This window comes from Tamandua tetradactyla, chromosome 10 (genome assembly GCF_023851605.1).
Source record: "Tamandua tetradactyla isolate mTamTet1 chromosome 10, mTamTet1.pri, whole genome shotgun sequence".
NCBI classification, from domain to species: domain Eukaryota; kingdom Metazoa; phylum Chordata; class Mammalia; order Pilosa; family Myrmecophagidae; genus Tamandua; species Tamandua tetradactyla.
In genome coordinates, this window is record NC_135336.1 from 105,862,845 (window position 1) to 105,881,004 (window position 18,160).

Genomic DNA, 18,160 nt, shown 5'->3' on the forward strand with positions numbered 1-18,160 from the left:
TTTTGGGTCACACTGCTGTTTTTGGAACTTGGACATGCTCTTGACTGATCAATCTAATGCCCTCGCCTCCAAGCCCCTTGTCCTCTCCTCTTCCATCCACCTTTTATTCTGCTCCACCTCAGCCACCACCGCCACTGTCAGATCCTTGACCTCACCAATTTCCAAAATCATCCCATTCAGTCTCCACTTCAATCACCCTCATATGGCCACCCCCCAGAATTTCCTGAGTCCTTGTACAAGGCTCCAGTCCCTTGAGCCCACCACCTTAACCACTTAACTCCACCCTAAGCCCCTCCAGTTCTTTACTTAGCTACCCTGCTTGTCAGGGAAACCACAGACATCAGGGAACCACCATCAGTTGTGGCCCAGACCATAACTCCCCCCACCTCCTTCTCTGGGGACATCACAAACCATGCTAAGTGGCCATCTCAGCCCTTCCATTACCCCTACTTCATTTTCTACTGTGTGCCCTTCTACAGCCTGAGGTAGATGTTAAGTCTAATTGAAAGCCAAGGCCAGGCCTTAAATCTGGAAACCAGGCAACTCTACCCATCCTACTCCCCCCAGGGAGATAAAACACACTCAAACAGCACAGATTGGTCTCTCTTCTCTGGTGCAAAGTGAAGTGTGCGGAGCTGCCATCTACTGACCAGAACAGTTTTGGCCACCTGGGAGATCTGCTGTGATCGGACTTCTTCCCCTGCTCTTTTGGACTCACTGTGCTGTGTAAGTGACAAAGAGATATTTGGGACATAAAAGACTGACACACAGGAAATTATGAAATGCTCAAAGAAGACCTAAATAAATGGAAGGACATACTGTGTTCAGGGACTAGAAGACTAAATTTAGTTAAGATGTCAATTCTACCCAAATTGATTCATAGATTCAATGCAATACCAATTAAAAGCCCAACAACTTACTTTGCAGAAACAGAAAAACCAATAATCAAATTTATTTGGAAAGGCAGGGTGCTCCAAATAGCCAAAAAATCATAGAAAGAAAAATGAAGTGGGATGTCTTATACTACCTGACTTTAAAGTATATTACAAAGCTACAGTGGTCAAAACAGCATGGTACTGGGTTGGTTATGGTGGCTCAGCAGGCAGAGTTCTCACCTGCCATGCCAGAGACCTGGGTTCAATTCCCGGTGTCTGCCCATGCAAAAAAACATAAACAAAAACAAAAAACAGCATGGTACTGGCATAAAGATAGATGTACTGACAAATGGAATTGAATAGAGTGTTCAGAGGTGGACTCTCTCATCTATGGACAACTGATCTTTGATAAGGCAGTCAAGTTGACTTAACTGGAATAGAGAGAGCAGCTTCTTCAACAAATGGTGACTGGAGAGTTGGATATCCATATCCAAAAGAATGAAAGAAGACCCATATCTCACACCTTATATAAAAATTAACTCAAAATAGATAAAAAAAAAAAAACCCTAAACATTAGCACTAAGAACATAAAACTTTTAGAAGAAAATACAGGGAAATATCTTAAAGATCTTGGGATAAGAGGTGGTTTCTTAGACCGTACACTCAAAGAGTGAGCAATGAAAGAAGAAACAGATAAATGGGCTCTCCTCAAAACTAAACATTTTTGTGCATCAAAGGTCTTTGTCAGGAAAGTAAAAAGGCAGCCTATCACAATGGAAGACAATATTTGGAAACACATATTAGATAAAGGTTTAATATCCAGAATATATAAAGAGATTCTTCAACTCAATTATAAAAAGACAAGCGATCCAATTAAAAAATGGGCAAAAGACATGGACAGATACTTTTCAAAAAAGGCAATACAAATGGCACAAAAACATATGAAAAGATGTTCAACTTCACCAGTGATTAGGGAAATGCAAATCAAAACCATAATGAGATATCTGCTCAGACTCACTAGAATGTCCATTATAATAAAAATCAGAAAACTACAAGTGCTAGAGAGGATGTGGAGTAACAGGTACACTGAGTCACTGTTGGTGGAAATGTAGAATGGAAGGCAGTTTGATGATTCCTCAGCAAGCTAAATATAGAATTGCCATATGATCCAATAATCCCATTATTAGGTACATATATGGAGGAACTAAAGGCAAGGGCAAGAACAAACATTTGTATATCAACATTTACAGTGTTATTATTCACACTTGCCAAGAGATGGAGAGAGCCACAGTGTCCATCAATGGACAAGTGGATAAACAAACTGTGGTATATACATACTGTGCCAGTTTGAATCTCTTGTGTACCCCAGAAAAGCCATGTCCTTTAATCCTCATTCAATATTGCTAGGTGGTATCTTTTGATTAGATGGTTTCCATGGAGATGTGAGCCACCCAATTGTGGGCGGTAACTTTTGATTAGATGGTTTCCATGGAGATGTGTTTCCATCCATTCAAGGTGTAGTTGCTTACTGGAGCCCTTTAAGAGGGAACCACTTTGGAGAAATGACAGAACCAAAAGCACCAATAGAACCAACAGAATGGACAGAGTCCCATGGAAGACACTGAAGATTCCTGGAGAGAAAGCTAGCGGACATCGCCATGTATCCTCCAGCTGACACCCCAAACATCACCGGCCTTCTTGAATCAAGGTATCTTCCTTCATTTGGACACTCTGTAGCATTGCCTTAATTTGGACATTTGAGTGAAATAAGCCGGAAAAAAAATGGACAAACAATGTATGGTCTCACTAATATAAACTAACTATAATGAGCAAACTCTGAAAATTGAATTCAAGTGCACAGTTATCAGGGGATGGAGAGTAGGCACAGATTGGGCAATTGATGATTAGGGAGTATAGAATGTTCAAATAAGGCTCATCGTAAAGGTTCCTAGATTGTAAGCTCTGACAGCGGTCACAACTATTCCTGAGTTTTAACTGCTATTTCTAAATTCTGAGATGCCATGCTCTTTGTGTATAACCTGGTAGTTTCCTGGAACATTGGGTATCTGTGGGACACCTGAGACTCAGAATTAGAGTTCTGTAGCTTTTCTGAAAGTCAGCATCACTCCATAAAGCAATTGCTAAAGAAGCTGAAAAAGAGATCAGGCTCCAATCAGAGATATGAATGAAATGGACCTGGTTAGGACTAAAGTAAATCAGAATATAGAGTAAAGGATAATATTGTCTGTATTTTAAAACTTTTACAGCTGTGGGAGACCAAAGGAATAGATGTTTATTTGGTTCAAAATTTACATTTTCTGTAGTACACTAATTTAACCTGTCTGGTCAGTTTATTTAAACAACCTAATTACATGGAACTAGAGGAGAGAATGAGATCCTATTATTTTGCACAGGTTACTGATAAGCCTGGACACATTCCAGAGTATTTGGGCAGAAAATAAAAAAGTATTTGCAAAGTCACTCTGAGGGACTGGGGAGTTCTTGATATTCTCTCAGGAACTAGGGACTCCCTCTTTAGTAAGCCAAGCCCTTGATCTTCTAGCTTGCCCTTATGAAAATCATTTCTGCATGGCGAAGTGAGGCTTGCATGTAATTATGCCTAAAAGTCACCCCCAGAAGCCCTCTTCTTTGTTGCTCAGATATGGCCTCTTTCTCTATGCCAACCCTGCCCCCCCCCTCCCGCCACACAGAAAGTGGGACATGACTCCCAGGGATGTAAGCCTCCCTGGCAACATGGGACATGACTTCCAGGAATGAGCATGGTTCTGGCATCATGGGATTGAGAAAGTTTTCTCGATCAAAAGGGGGAAAAGAAATAAGACAAAATAAGGTTTCAGTGGCTAAGAATTCCAAATCTCCAGGAGCTTTGGAATCTCTCCTTTTCTTTTCCAGACATCTCAGATTTAATACATGCAAAACTGAACTCAATTTCTTCTTCCAGTCTCCTCCATCTCAATGAATTGCTCAAGTCGAAGCCCAAAGTCATCCTTGATTGCTTTTTTTTCCTTTTTTTTTTTTAAAACCAGCTGGTACAGATCATTAGCAAGTCTTGCCGATGGTGCCTTTAAACCAGCTCACCTCTCTCTACTGCCCCTGGCTCCAAGCCAACAGCATCTCTTGCCAGGACCCCTGCAAAATCCTTTTAACTGGATTTCCCATTTCCACTCTTATTCGATACAGCCCATATTGCTTCTGGCAGCCAAAGCGGCATTTTCTAAAGATTGAATTAGATCATGTTGCTGCTCTGAACACTTTAATGACTTCCCACAGCAAGCAAAATCCAAGCCAAGCTTCTACCATGCTCCGGGAAGCCCCACAGTCTTCCATCCCCAGCCTCCCTGTGCCCTCCTCCTGCAGCCCCCACCCCCCGCCTTCTCACACTTCCCTCTCCTCATCGCTCATCTCTCGGCACGTGTGTCCTGTTCTTGGGGGACAAGTTCTGTAACATCTGAAGTTGCTCCGCCCCACTCCTGGCCACTTGTTACATGTCACTCTTCTTTCCCTCGCTTGTACTAAGTGCCACCTGACATTCTGTTTGTGATTTAATTTTCGATTAAGATCTTTCTTAATGTTCCATGAGAAAGAGGCTAGTTTTGTTTGCTGCTGTGGCACCAGAACCCAGAGCCCAGTTTGTGGCCGTTACTGGGTGGGCAGCAAGTCTTTTCTCTCCCCAACTCAAAAGCCTACATGCCTACTGCATACACAAAAACTTCAAGCAGAGAAAAAGCCATCACTTTGCAGCCTCATTCTGTATCATGCTCTGTATATCTAATATGGTGATTCTTAGTTTGTTCATGAAGACTGAAATAAAATAGTTATGATCCAAACACCTAGCTCTTCTGGTACTCTATAATTTGCCCTCTAAATCTTATTGAAAAGCTCAAAAATCAATTCCAGCTTTGGAATTCTGATTTCTAAATAGAAGCATTAAAGAAAAAAAAAATCAGGTTAATACTACAGTATTAACTTGAGGTTAAATTTAATTATTGTACAAAAGCAAGATCGAATAACACGCCTCTGTAGGGTCACCCTAGCTGTCCTGGTGGTGGAGAAGTGATTTAATCAGTTCATACAACAGAAATAACCAAGGGCAATTGAACCCGGCAAAGCCAGAGCTCTCTTCCCCTAGAGCTAAAACCATGACCACAACCACAGCCCGAGGAGGCAAGACGGCTGGATCTGGCTGGCGAGTGATAGTATACTAGTTACAGGATATGGATCACAGAATAAAGGATAGCGATTTCTTTTATACAAACCACAAAATTGGCTATTAAACACATATGGCAGCAGGAATGGACCGTGGTGCTGGAATTTGTCTGTCTAGGACACCATTTCTTCCCCGTTCTGGGCAGAGAACTCTCAGGTAGAGAGCCCGTTTCACAGGGCTCCAGGGAACCAGCCCCTCCTGTCCAGCCTTGGGCCAGGTAACTGACCCAGGCAGAGTAGATTAGAATCTCAGCATTACACTTGGTGAATTTCACTGCAGGTTCCTACCTGGCTATGTCAAAGGCAAGATACCAACCCTTGGGCTTTTCACTTACATGAGCCAAAAAGATTCAGTTTTGTGGTTTTTTTTCTGTTAATCTGAAATGGATTTTTTTTTTACTTGCAACAAAAAGAGTCCTGACTAGTTGACCCTAACTCTCATGCTTATCAAAAATTACAAATCTGGTACCAAGTGACACACAAAGGATCACTGGAAGTCCAGAAATGAAAGACCATGTAAAGAACTTGGCAGTAGTTCGTTGGTTTGTTCAATTTTCTTTCTGCAGTTCCACAAACAGAAAAACACACACTCTTCTCTTCTTTACCCCACGCTGTTTTCTATCACCAAGTCTGTGTAAATGGTCTTGGGAAGTTACTTCCCAAGGGCCTACTTTGTTGACCCTTCCTTAAACTCGCTGAGGGTTTAACGTGGCAGTGGATATCACCTGGGAGTGAAATCTTACTGTTGACCATACACACAACTTAGGTGGTAACAAGGGAGGGAACCAGTTAAAAAAGGGGGGGGGGGGCTATCTGAAGCTGTTGAAGGTCAGAAGGTATCATTTTCTGCTCTCTGCCCACCTACCGTACAACTCTTCCTCAGTATCGGGTTCTTCTAGTGAGATCTGAGGCTGGACCTTCACTTCCAGGTTTCTGCTTAGCCAGCTAGTTTGTTCCAAGGAGGAGCCAGCAATATTCCCCACCGCCTCTAGGATTTTTTGAGTGACTTCCTGAGATTAATCAGGAGAAAGAGGAAAGAAGTTAAGTTGAAGAAGAGAATCTAAGTGTCTAAAATAGCACTGCTAGGTAGAAATATGTGAGCTACATACAAGATATTAAATTTCTAGGAGCCACATTAAAAGGTCAATGGAAATAGGGAAAATAAATTTTAATTATATATTTTGTTTAACCCAATATATCCAAAATATTATCAACATGTAATCAACATATAAGTTATTATTTTACATTCTTTTTATCTATACTTGGCCTTTGAAATCCAGTCTGTATTTTACACCTGCTGCACATGTGATTCAGACTAGCCCATTATTACATGTGAAATAAGAACCACATTTCACACGTGTTTAGTGGCTACTGTTAAACATATAACAATAGGAAGTCACAGTGATACCCTGATATTAAAGCTGCATTTAGCAGGTAAGATTTCTGGTGTCTTTAAGATCAGGGGTTCTTGATAGAAATGTACCTTTCAATAAAAGAATAAGAAACAAAATCAAATAAGTTAAATTGACCAGACTGGGGTGAAATGCGGAATCACAGCCCATCAGGAGTGCACCCAGTAAAGAACCTAGTCGGGGAGCTGGGAAAAGGAGAACAGAACACTGCGCAGCAGCATGAGGTATCACCAGCTGAGCACAGCTGTACACCCCTGATACCTGGGACTGGAATGCCCAGGACGGTGCCTGGTCCACAAAGTTCACAAGCTCAGCAGTCAGGTTCAGGCAAGTAGGAGGAGCATGCTGAGGAGTAAGGGGGATGTGCTTGAGGGAATCACCTCACTGGTAAACTGAGGCAGAGGGGGGCAGTGTGAATGGCAGAACAGAGGATGGAGGGAAGAGGCCCGGGGGTTGGAGGGGCTCCTCTTTCCCAGGCAGTAGGAATCAGGCATGGAGAATGAGTGGGGAAAAAGAACCGTGCGAGCCTAAGGCAGAAGGAAGAGTTTGGTGGGGGGGGGGGGGGGAGGGCATTATGGGATGAAACGGGCCCCCCATCTGCCCCACTAGTCAAGGGGAGCAGAGAAGAGGTGCCCCAGTTGGCGCAGCTGAAGCACCGCCTGTGGCCAAAGTCAAGCTGGGGCCCCGCGGAAGGGGTGGGGCCTGGTAGGTCACAGGCCATCTGGGAGATAGCCAGGCTGGTTTAGGTAAGTGCTATGCAAGTATCAGGGATGCACTGTTTGCATTTTAATGGTGCTTTCTTCTCTTCTACAGGTCAAGGTCGAAGAGATTGCACTTTCTAGTTAAGCTTTACTGTGATATGCTAGTGATTAAGCACTGGGGAACTGAGGCTACTGCAGGATATAGCTTTCACAGATGCCAGGGACAATAAAGATAAGCAGCAATATCGCCAATGCTATAAAACTTTAACTTCCTGGTTTAGACAGAAGCCTTAGCAGAGCATTTCTTTATAAATTAACAATGAAAACGTCTATCTCTAAAGGAAGAGCTCCTGGTTCTCTAATTACCGAGTTCTCAAGAGCATAAAAACTGGCGGGAAGAGGAAGATACACATGTCAGTCCCATTTGTTTATATTTTCCTTAATTGGGACACGAGGAACATTCCATAAATTTTTAATAACATGGAGATTTATCTTCAGTACATTATTACAAAAACGTTAATAGACTTTTATCCCTTCCCCATCATGACTTTCCCCATCATGGTTTAGATATATGGTGGGTTGGCATAAGAAATTAAATGGGATTTTGGGGGGAGTTTTGTGGAAGCTGCAGATGACATGCAAAGGCTAGAAATGTGCAGGATTGCTATAAAAAAGGCATTCTGGGAGACTCCGGCATCATAGGAGAAAAGGCTAAGTCTTTACATGATTCCCTAAAGGAAAATGAAGGTGACAGGTCTGGCCCTTGTGGATTTTCAGGCCAGCAAAGGCTGGCTTGAAAATTAAAACAGAAAGGGTCAGCCGATCAATGCAAAATTACCAGCAGAGGCAGAGTCTGCTGATCAAGAGGCAGCTAGGGACTTTCCTGAAACCCTGAAAAAAAAATTGTTACACCAAGTTTCCAGATTACAGGGTGCTGTGCCCAACCCTCAATGTGGAAGGCATGACTGTTGTCTTTGGCCACTGGAATTATGGTTGATGTTAACCTTTTATTTTGAAATAATTTCAACTTCCATAAAAGGGGCAAGAATAGGACAGACTCCTGTATACCCTTTGGTTAACATTTGGTCTCCTTTGTTTTGTCACTCACTCTACATCTGCACACATTTTTTCCTGAACCATTTAAGCGCAAGCTGCAGAGATCACACCTCTTTACACCTAAACATTTGTGTGTTTCCCGAGGACAAGGACAGTCTCTTACAAAGCTGCAAAATCAGGAAGTGTAACATGGATAAAATGCCATTATCTGCTCTATTGGCCACAGTCAATTTTGTCAAAGGTCCCAGGAATGTCCTTCAGAGGAATTTCTTCCCCAGTCCAGGACCCAATCCAGGACCATGCACTGAATTTGGCAGATAACTTTCTGGTTTCCTTTCTTCTGGAACAGCCTCTCCCTGTCTTTCACATCATGACCTGGCCAGTTTTTAAACGTATGGGGCGCTGCTTTGTAGAAGCCCCTTCACCTAAGCCTGCCTGCCGTTAGTGAGCTCATAAGTTGAGGCAGCTGATGTCTGTTTGCCAGGGGCACTGCAGAGGCCATGTCCTCACCGGTGGGCCATGTGCAGGACGTGACGCAGGCTTGGTCCATCCCCAGGGAGGCTCGTGTGCTACTGGGAGGTGTTATCTGCCAGTACAGATACTGCATACAGTATAGAAGTTACCACGTCCCCCCCCATATTGAACAGGTAATTCATTGGAGGTGCTTTGAGATGATGTAAATATCTTGTCCTTCGTCAAATTGCACTCGCTAGTTTTACTGTCCACTGATAATTTTCAACTCAATCAGCTATTATAATGATTGCAAAATAGTGACTTTCTAACTTCATCGTTACTTTCATGTTGGCATACTGCTGTAAGGGGGAGTTTTTCCTTCTCATACAGGTGGGTATTACTTTCCTGTTTTGTTATTTTCAGAACTTTTAATGAGTATGGATAGCTTTTATAACAGGAAAATTAACAGGTTTAAGGAATCTGTGTGTAGAGATAGATTCATTCTTCCTATCATACTTCCACTTATGCTTACAAGCAAGCTCCATATGCAACTGAGCACAATGGGGAGGGAGCGTCCGCTTGCGGGTTCCATGGGAGCCTGTTCGCGCATAACCCTCGCCTTCGTCAGCAGACCTCGGCCCCAGCATCTCTGAACCCTCTAAAGACGCTAATGGTAGGAACTGGAATTGAGATCAGAGGCAAATATTTAAGATCAAATTACGCCCAAAGTTTATCACCTGCACTGGTATCCTCCAAAGAGGTACAGCACTGCTGGGACAGAAACAACTTGCTGAGCTTTCTCCCATACCCACCTGCAGGTCCTTTTGGTCCTTCTTGTTTTCCAGGTTGGGAGTTCTCGTTATAAAGTCATTCAGCATACTGTGGAGAGACAATCAGCTTCAGACCGAGAGTTGTGCAGCAATGACATATGATCTAATGGAAAGTGCTATGGCGATGCTCATGCTGTGACGTGATACCTGAGAAGCAGAAAATATCCCGGCGGAGCTAGGTTCATCTGTACGGATTCCTTCAACAGCCCCAGCAACGAAGGAAAATTCTCTTGCAAGGCTGGAACTGGAAGCCTATGTGAGAAGATAAGGCCAAATTCCCCGTCTCCGTGAGAAAGCATCAATAAACATTTACTCATAAGCACGTTTTAGAGCCAAGCAGAAGAGAAGACGGCATAGCTGACTGACCTGTTTATTCTGTTTTCACTAAAAGAGACATAAGCTAGATTTTGGTATTCTGGAAAGAACTGGGAGTAGGGAGACAGAGTCATGCAGTTAACAGATCAAGTATTCCTGGTTCTCCTGTTCATAAAACAAAAGCCTTAAACTAGATGCCCATCTTGGCTTTCTTGGGCCATCAGGAGGTCAAGGGTGTGAGGTCAGGGATCATTGCCGGGAAACTGATCAAAGATTGGCAGCTCTTGGGGAAGGAGGAGGATCCTGCGAGGACTGCTACACGGTGATAGGGCACAGAGCAGCAGGGGAGGGCTCAGACCACAGGCAGGGGGCCCAGGTCAAGGCCCTGTTCCCCAACTTACCAGCTCCTGTGTGACCTTGGCATTTGCCCTCTGCAAGAGGAGGGTGATAAAAACCTAACCTGCAGCTGCTGTGAAGCTCAGATACAACTGTGGCCACCCCAGCAAGCAGCAGCTCCTGTCACAATCTTAGCTACTACACATGAGCCACCATGGGAGAGAAATGAGCTCAGCTCTAATTCCCAGAGGAAAGAACTCCCGTGATCCTGGAGGGTGATGGGTGAACAGCTGGTCTGAACTTATCCCTAGACCCAGGGGCACCTGAGGTCAGGATCCAAGACCAACCACTTTCTTCAGCTCTGCTCTCCGGGACATGGTGAGCTGGGACAGCTATGGAAAGTTAACTGTGCCAACTACCCAGTTGTCAGAGTTATTTATCGAGGTGCTCCTGACAGATACATGAAGGTAAGAGGGACGGCTTCCTTGAGAAGGGGTCTGTACCTCTTCATCCTCATTTCTTGCAACAGACAGTGCCTCCTGTCGTGGAGAGGTCTGGAAGCTGCAACTGGGATCTTGTTATCATAAAAGTCTAGAGGCCCCATAAACTTCCTTTTCACCCACGAAGGCCTGAGGACACTGCCCCCGATACCTCCATTAGCTGAGACTGCTTCAGACAGATATGAACCTCAGTAGACCATAGCACATGCCACCAGCAGAAGACACAGGAATGTACTGAGGTCAGCACCAGAAATAATCATTTCTCCTTTTTCAAAAAGACCTTTTTAGCACGTTTCTAAATCTTTTTTTTTTGTATTAATTTAATTCAAACCTGATTCTTTTTAAAGTCTAACAGGCCTTAAATAAAGCTTTGGCTGATATGAAGTATTCAACATAGATAGCACATGGATTTTAAAGATTAAATCTTTGGAGAAGGAAAAATAAAATCATTAGAGAATATTCCCATGTTTTGGGAAATAATTAAGACACAGCGAAAGTATTTTCTGAAGAGAGGTTTGTAAGTAGTCAAGAAATATAATGGGAATGACTCCTCATGGTTCCTGCAGTTTCATCCGTAGTGCAGACATGACCCCGAGGGAAGGCCTTACCTTTGGAGAAAAGCGTAGCTGAACTGCAGCACAGGAATATCCACCAGGGGCGACTTCTGAAAATTCAATCAAAACCAATTACTCCTAGTGGGTAGGTAATAAGGCAAAAACAGAAGCCAACTATAAAATGAAACAGATTTATATCCTAACAAAAACAAAGACTTTAGCCAAAGAGGCTTTCAAATATAATGCAAGATGTGAAAGTATCCTGCAGAATAACAAAAAAGGAATATATCCTATGAGATCCCAAATCATTAGTGCAGTGAAATCCCATTTGGTTCATCCACTTTCCATCCCAAGCTACTCAACATGCATTAAGCTATTATTCATAGGGAAAATGGGGAAGTAGAACTGAACTTCCCAAAACAGAGTTGGGGGCCAACGCTGAGCCTTATAAATACATGTGCTTAGCTACAGACAAGAGACAGTAGAAATCTCTACTTCTTAGCTTAAGGAAGTATCTCAAACCCAGCCCAGCCAACTCCCCTAAACCCAAGTGGCTGGACTTTGAAACTGGTTTCCAAATGCATATTTTCCTCCCTCCTATTTGCAGAAGTTAAAGAAGTCAAGCGAATTAACTAAACTAACCACAAAATATTCAAAGAACACCCATAAACCTGGTTGTCAAACAAGATTAGTTTCTTTTTAGCCAAAGACAAGACTATCAGGTGAAGGTATTTGCAGAAATTCAAGTAAATATGACATAACAAAACCTGGAAGGCCTGCTCTGCCTATTTACAGAAGCTATTTCAGAGCATTCTCCAGGCCATGGTAGGGATCAAGCACCAGTGGGGAGGGTCCATTTTCTGACTCCCGAGACCAGGACACAGTTGTAAATGCGAACATACCGAGGTCTGGCCTGCAACCTCAGGGCCCCTCCACTCCTGTTTCTCTCTACTGGGCCCCAAGCCCCCGAGAACTAAGTAATATGCATGTATGCAAATGAAAGGAAAGGTGACCAGACAATCTCTGGAGATGGGGGTAAACTTCAGGCAAAGGCTCTGGCAGCCCCTGAGTCCATTTACATCCATTCGTCTCCTTAAGTGTTTACTGGGTTCCATGTACCTGACCTCGCGGTGTTAATTTTTAGGGTAGCACACCTTCTTTTCCCAAATAGAGTATCAGCTGACTGAGGGTAGAAGCTGCTTTACTATTTAGGATTTCTCACCATGTGAGACATGTAGTTCATTTTCTTTTTCTTTTTTAACTTTTTTTTTTGTTAAATATAACATATATACAAAGAAGAGAGAGAAAAGCAATGCTTTTCAAAGTACACTTCAGCAAGTAGATACAGAACAGATTTCAGAGTTGGTTATGGGTTAACATTCCATTATTTCATATTTTTCCTTCAAGCTGCTCCAAAACACTGGAGGGAGTTCCGGAGAAGATGGCGGCTTAGTAAGACGCGTGAGTCTTAGTTCCTCCTCCAGAACAGCAACTAAAGAAACAGAAACAATACGAAACAGCTCCCGGAGCCACGACAGAGACCAAAAAGACAGCGTACCCCATTCTGGAACGGCTGAATGGGCAGGGAGAATCCGCTGCGGTGAGATACCCGAGGGGCGCGCGTTTTCCCGGCCGGGGCGGCTGGCGACTGGGGTCCCCTCCACACACGTGGCTTCCCGGTCCGACTGGGAACGTTGGATAGCGGGGCCCTCCCGCCATACTTGGCGTCTCGGGCCAGCTGGGCAATTTGGACCGGCACTCCCCCAAGCCGTGGTGGCCGGCGACCCCCCCTCCATGCGCGGTTTCCCGGGCCGACTGCGAGATTCGGATAGTCAAGTTAAAGGAGCCACAGCATCTTTTACTGGTGGGCCCCGCAGACAGACAAGCGCCACGAGTGCCACCTACTGGGCAGGAAAAGAAAAACAGAGCCCAGAGATTACACAGAAAAACCTTTCAACCAGCCGGGTCCCACACCCAGGGAAATCTGATCAAATGCCCAGACACCAGCAGAAAATAACGGATCACGCTCGGAAAATTGAAGATATGGCCCAGTCAAAGGAACAAACCAATAGTTCAAATGAGATACAGGAGCTGAGACAACTAATGCTGAATATACGAACAGAAATGGAAAACCTCTTCAAAAACCAAATCAATAAATTGAGGGAGGACATGAAGAAGACATGGGCTGAACAAAAAGAAGAAATAGAAAATCTGAAAAAACAAATCACAGAACTTATGGGAGTGAAGGACAAAGTAGAAAAGATGGAAAAAACAATGGATACCTACAATGGTAGATTTAAAGAGACAGAAGCTACAATTAGTGAACTGGAGGATGGAACATCTGAATTTCAAAAAGAAACAGAAACTATAGGGAAAAGAATGGAAAAACTTGAGCAGGGGATCAGGGAACTGAATGACTATATGAAGCGCACAAATATACGTGTTGTGGGTGTCCCAGAAGGAGAAGAGAAGGGAAAAGGAGGAGAAAAACTAATGGAAGAAATTATCACTGAAAATTTCCCAACTCTTATGAAAGACCTAAAATTACAGATCCAAGAAGTGCAGCGCACCCCAAAGAGAATAGACCCAAATAGGCGTTCTCCAAGACACTTACTAGTTAGAATGTCAGAGGTCAAAGAGAAAGAGAGGATCTTGAAAGCAGCAAGAGAAAAACAATCTGTCACATACAAGGGAAACCCAATAAGACTATGTGTAGATTTCTCAGCAGAAACCATGGAAGCTAGAAGACAGTGGGATGATATATTTAAATTACTAAAAGAGAAAAACTGCCAACCTAGACTTCTATATTCAGCAAAATTGTCCTTCAAAAATGAAGGAGAAATTAAAACATTTATAGACAAAAAGTCACTGAGAGAATTTGTGACCAAGAGACCAGCTCTGCAAGAAATACTAAAGGGAGCACTAGAGTCAGATACGAAAAGACAAAAGAGAGAGGTATGGAGTAAAGTGTAGAAAGAAGGAAAATCAGATATGATATATATATACAAAAGCCAAAATGGTAGAGGAAAATATTATCCAAACAGTAATAACACTAAAAGGTAATGGACTGAATTCCCCAATCAAAAGACATAGACTGGCAGAATGGATTACGACCCAGCAATACCACTGCTAGGTATCTACTCAAAGGACTTAAGGGCAAAGACACAGACAGACATTTGCACACCAGTGTTTATAGCAGCATTATTTACAATTGCAAAGAGATGGAACAGCCAAAATGTCCATCAACAGACGAGTGGCTAAACAAACTGTGGTATATACATACGATGGAATACTATGCAGCTTTAAGACAGACTAAACTAATGAAGCATGTAATAACATGGATGGACCTAGAGAACATTATGTTGAGTGAGTCTAACCAAAAACTAAAGGACAAATACTGTATGGTCCCACTGATGTGAACCGACATTTGAGAATCAACTTGGAATATATCATTGGTAACAGAGACCAGCAGGAGTTAGAAACAGGGTAAGATAATGGATAATTGGAGCTGAAGGGATACAGACTGTGCAACAGGACTAGATACAAAAACTCAAAAATGGACAGCACAATAATACCTAATTGTAATGTAACTATGTTAAAACAGTGAATGAAGCCGCACCTGAACTATAGTTTTTTGTTTGTTTGTTTGTTTGTATCTTTTGTTTTTGTTTTTTTCTTTTTCCTTTTTATATATACATATTTTTTTATTATTATTATTTTAATTTTCTTCTCTATATTAACATTCTATATCTTTTTCTGCTATTTTGCTAGTTCTTTTCCTAAATCGATGCAAATGTACTAAGAAATGATGATCATACACCTATGTGATGATACTAAGAATTACTGAGTGCATGTGTAGAATGGAATGGTTTCTAAATGTTGTGATAATTTCTTTTCTTTTTTTTAATTAATAAAAAAAAAAGTGAAAAAAAAAAAACCACAAAACACTGGAGGCTGCTTTAAGATACTGGAGACTAAAAGAAATATCAATATAATAATATAGCAATCATACTTATTTGTTAAATCCTACCTTCTTTGTATAACTCCACCATCACCTTTGATCTTTCTCCCACTCTTTAGGGGTATTTGGGCTGTGCCCATTCTAACTTTTGCATGTCAGAAGGGGCTGGCGATAATATGGGGCAGGGAGATGGAACTGGCTGATGTTCTGGAGAGGCTGGCCCTCTGCATTTCAGGACTTACCTAGTCCAGGGACCCAACTGGACATTGTAGGTTTCTGGAAAGTTACCCAAGTGCATAGAATCTTACATAATGTCCCAAGTGTTCTTCAGGATTGGCAGAAATGGTTTTGATTGGGGTTTGGCAAGTTATGGTAGGTAGCAATACCTAAATGCAGCTTGTCACGTAGTCTATTCCTGATAAACGTGGCTGGATAAAGAAAAGGACCTGGGACCCCCATAACCGATGGGTTAAAGGGGTGTAAAGGACAAGGCCCTTTGGGCATGGACATTTATTTCTGTAGCAAGCTACCCTGTGTCAGTGCAAGAAGCCCTTCTGGACAAGAAGCAAGCAGAGAGTCCCCACCCCAACATCAGTATATTAGTTATAAAAATTGCTAAAGATATGCTGGGGTCAGTTTCCCCATGATGGGACTAAAAAAAAAAAGTCTCTGACTGGAAACAAAACAAAACAAAACAAAACAACTCCATCCCAAAGTTCTGCTTTTGCTAACCATAACTAAGTATGCTACCCTTAGTCTCTAAAACTATATTTCTTACTAATCACTTTTTCCATTCCACTAATTTTCATTTAAGGTGGGTTATTCTTAAATTTTTCCTAACAGTGTAATTTTAAATTATGTGATAGGAGGCAATGATTTCGAAGTTACAGTAAGCCAAGATTTCTCTCAAGTTAATGAATAAAGAACAAAACTGCTCCTACACATTCAGCGAAGAGGTCTGCTTTGGTACAAACAAAAATAAAAATTTCTGAGGAAAGCATGCAAGCGTTAAATCACAAAGCCTGTTCTGTTTTCAAATCCATTGCAGAGAACTGAAAAAGGCCGGAATACAGCATACACTCCCTTGTGCTAAGCAGAAACAGCAGAGGAAGCACAGGGAGCTTCATGGTTCAATGGCATCACTTTCAAATGCCACGTACATCCTAGAGTCTCTCCTTTCTCTGCAACCGGCTAAACTCTCTTCGTTTTCAGAATTGCTAGCATTAGTTATGCCTTATGAGGTTTATTTTCTCCTTTATACAAATTACGCAAGATTTAACTTGTGAGTTCCTTGAGGCAAAGTACCATTTCCTCTTTCTAAAGATTTTATACACTCTGTGGGACTAAGGTAGGTCAGAATACAGGGTAAAGGATGATAGTGTCTGTTTTCTAAAATACCTTGTGTGTGTGACCAAAGGAAGAGATGCTTATTTTGTGAAAAATTTAAGCTTTCTGTAGCAAACACTCTAACTTAACCTGTCTGGCCAGTCCATTTAAACAACCTAAGCACATGAAACCCAGAATAGGAAATGAGATCTTGCAATTGTCTAGAGCTTAATATAATATCTGGATGTTGGTAAGATAATAAAAAAGTACTTGCAAAGTCCCTTGAGGACTGGAGGAAAAAAATACGGAATTATTAAACTTCCCCACCTTGGAAATTCCTGTTACTCTTTCAAGCATTAGGGACTCGCAAGTTAATAGGCCAAGTTCTTGGTCTTGAGGCTACACTTATGAAATTCCACTCTGTAACGGAAAAGCTAAGCTTACCTATAATTACACCCGAGTCACTTCCAGAGAACCTCTTTTGCTGCTCAGATGTGGCCTCTCTCTCTTTAAGCCCAATTCAGCAAATAAACTCATTACTCTCCTCCCTACATGGGATATGACTCCCAAGGATGAGCCTGGCCCTGGTACCGTGCGACTGAGGACGCCTTCTTGACTAAAAGGTGGAAAAGAAACAAAATAAAGTTTTAGTGGCTAAGAGATTTCAAATAGAGTCAAGAGGCTATTTTTGAGGTTACTCTTCTGTAAATTTCAGCTAGATACAGCAAGTTGTCATGATATGCCAAGCCCCAACCAACAATGTTCCTGAAAACCCTAAAGAATACTCAGGGCTCTAAGTGAGACTCCATAATAGTTTCATTCAGTTTATTTTTCAGAAACATAAAACCTCAGGTTGTTCCTATGCCAGATAAAAACCCAGAGGTACCAGTCTTTCTGAGAACATCAGTTAGTTGCATCCCCCTATCCCATAATGTCAACAGTCCTTCTCAACATGAAAAAGTTAGAACAGTCATTTCCCAAATATCCCTAAAGACTGAGAGAAGGATCAAATGAGAGGGTGGAGTTGTAATAGAGAAGACAGGATTTAACAAATGAGTACGTGATGGTTTGAAACAGTTATGTACCCCAGAAGAGCCATGTTCTTCTAACTGAGTCTTGTGGGTACAGATCTGTTGTGGATGGGACCTTTTGATTAGGCTGTTTCCATGGAGATGTAACCTTGCCCATTCAAGGTGGGTCTTAATCCGCTTACTGGAGTCCTTTAAGAGGGGGACATTTTGGAGGGGACATAGATGCTTGGAGTAGTAGAAGGACCAACGGGAGGTGAGAGAGCCATTTGAAACCAGAAGCCAGGAGAGAACGACAGCAGATGTTTTCATGTGCCTTCCCACATGACAAAGAAATCCCAGATGCAACTGGACTTTCTTGAATGAAGACATCATCTTGTTGATGCTTTATCTGGACATTTTCATGGCCTCAGGATTGTAACTTGTAATTTAATAAATCCCCCTTATAAAAAAAGCCAATCCATTTCTGGTATATTGCATTCCAGCAGGATAGCAAACTGAAACCGAGTGTGACTGCACAGTCATTATGCTGATATTTCTTTTTAGTCTCTAATGTATTGCAGCAGCTAGAAGGAAATGCCTGAAA

The 18,160-nt window shown here is 42.3% G+C and overlaps 1 protein-coding gene across 4 annotated transcripts in view; it reads right to left on the reverse strand.

Annotated features, from left to right (window-relative positions):
• Positions 1-18,160, reverse strand: part of DOP1B (DOP1 leucine zipper like protein B) — a 130,790-nt gene that overhangs the window by 25,413 nt on the left and 87,217 nt on the right. For all 4 annotated transcript variants that reach the window (XM_077119110.1, XM_077119111.1, XM_077119109.1 and 1 more), the window contains 4 exons: positions 11,314-11,369; positions 9,702-9,806; positions 9,537-9,603; positions 5,968-6,112 (listed from right to left, as the gene is read on the reverse strand). In XM_077119110.1, coding sequence (XP_076975225.1) covers positions 5,968-6,112; positions 9,537-9,603; positions 9,702-9,806; positions 11,314-11,369 — 373 coding nt within the window. The remainder of the gene's footprint in view (positions 1-5,967; positions 6,113-9,536; positions 9,604-9,701; positions 9,807-11,313; positions 11,370-18,160) is intronic.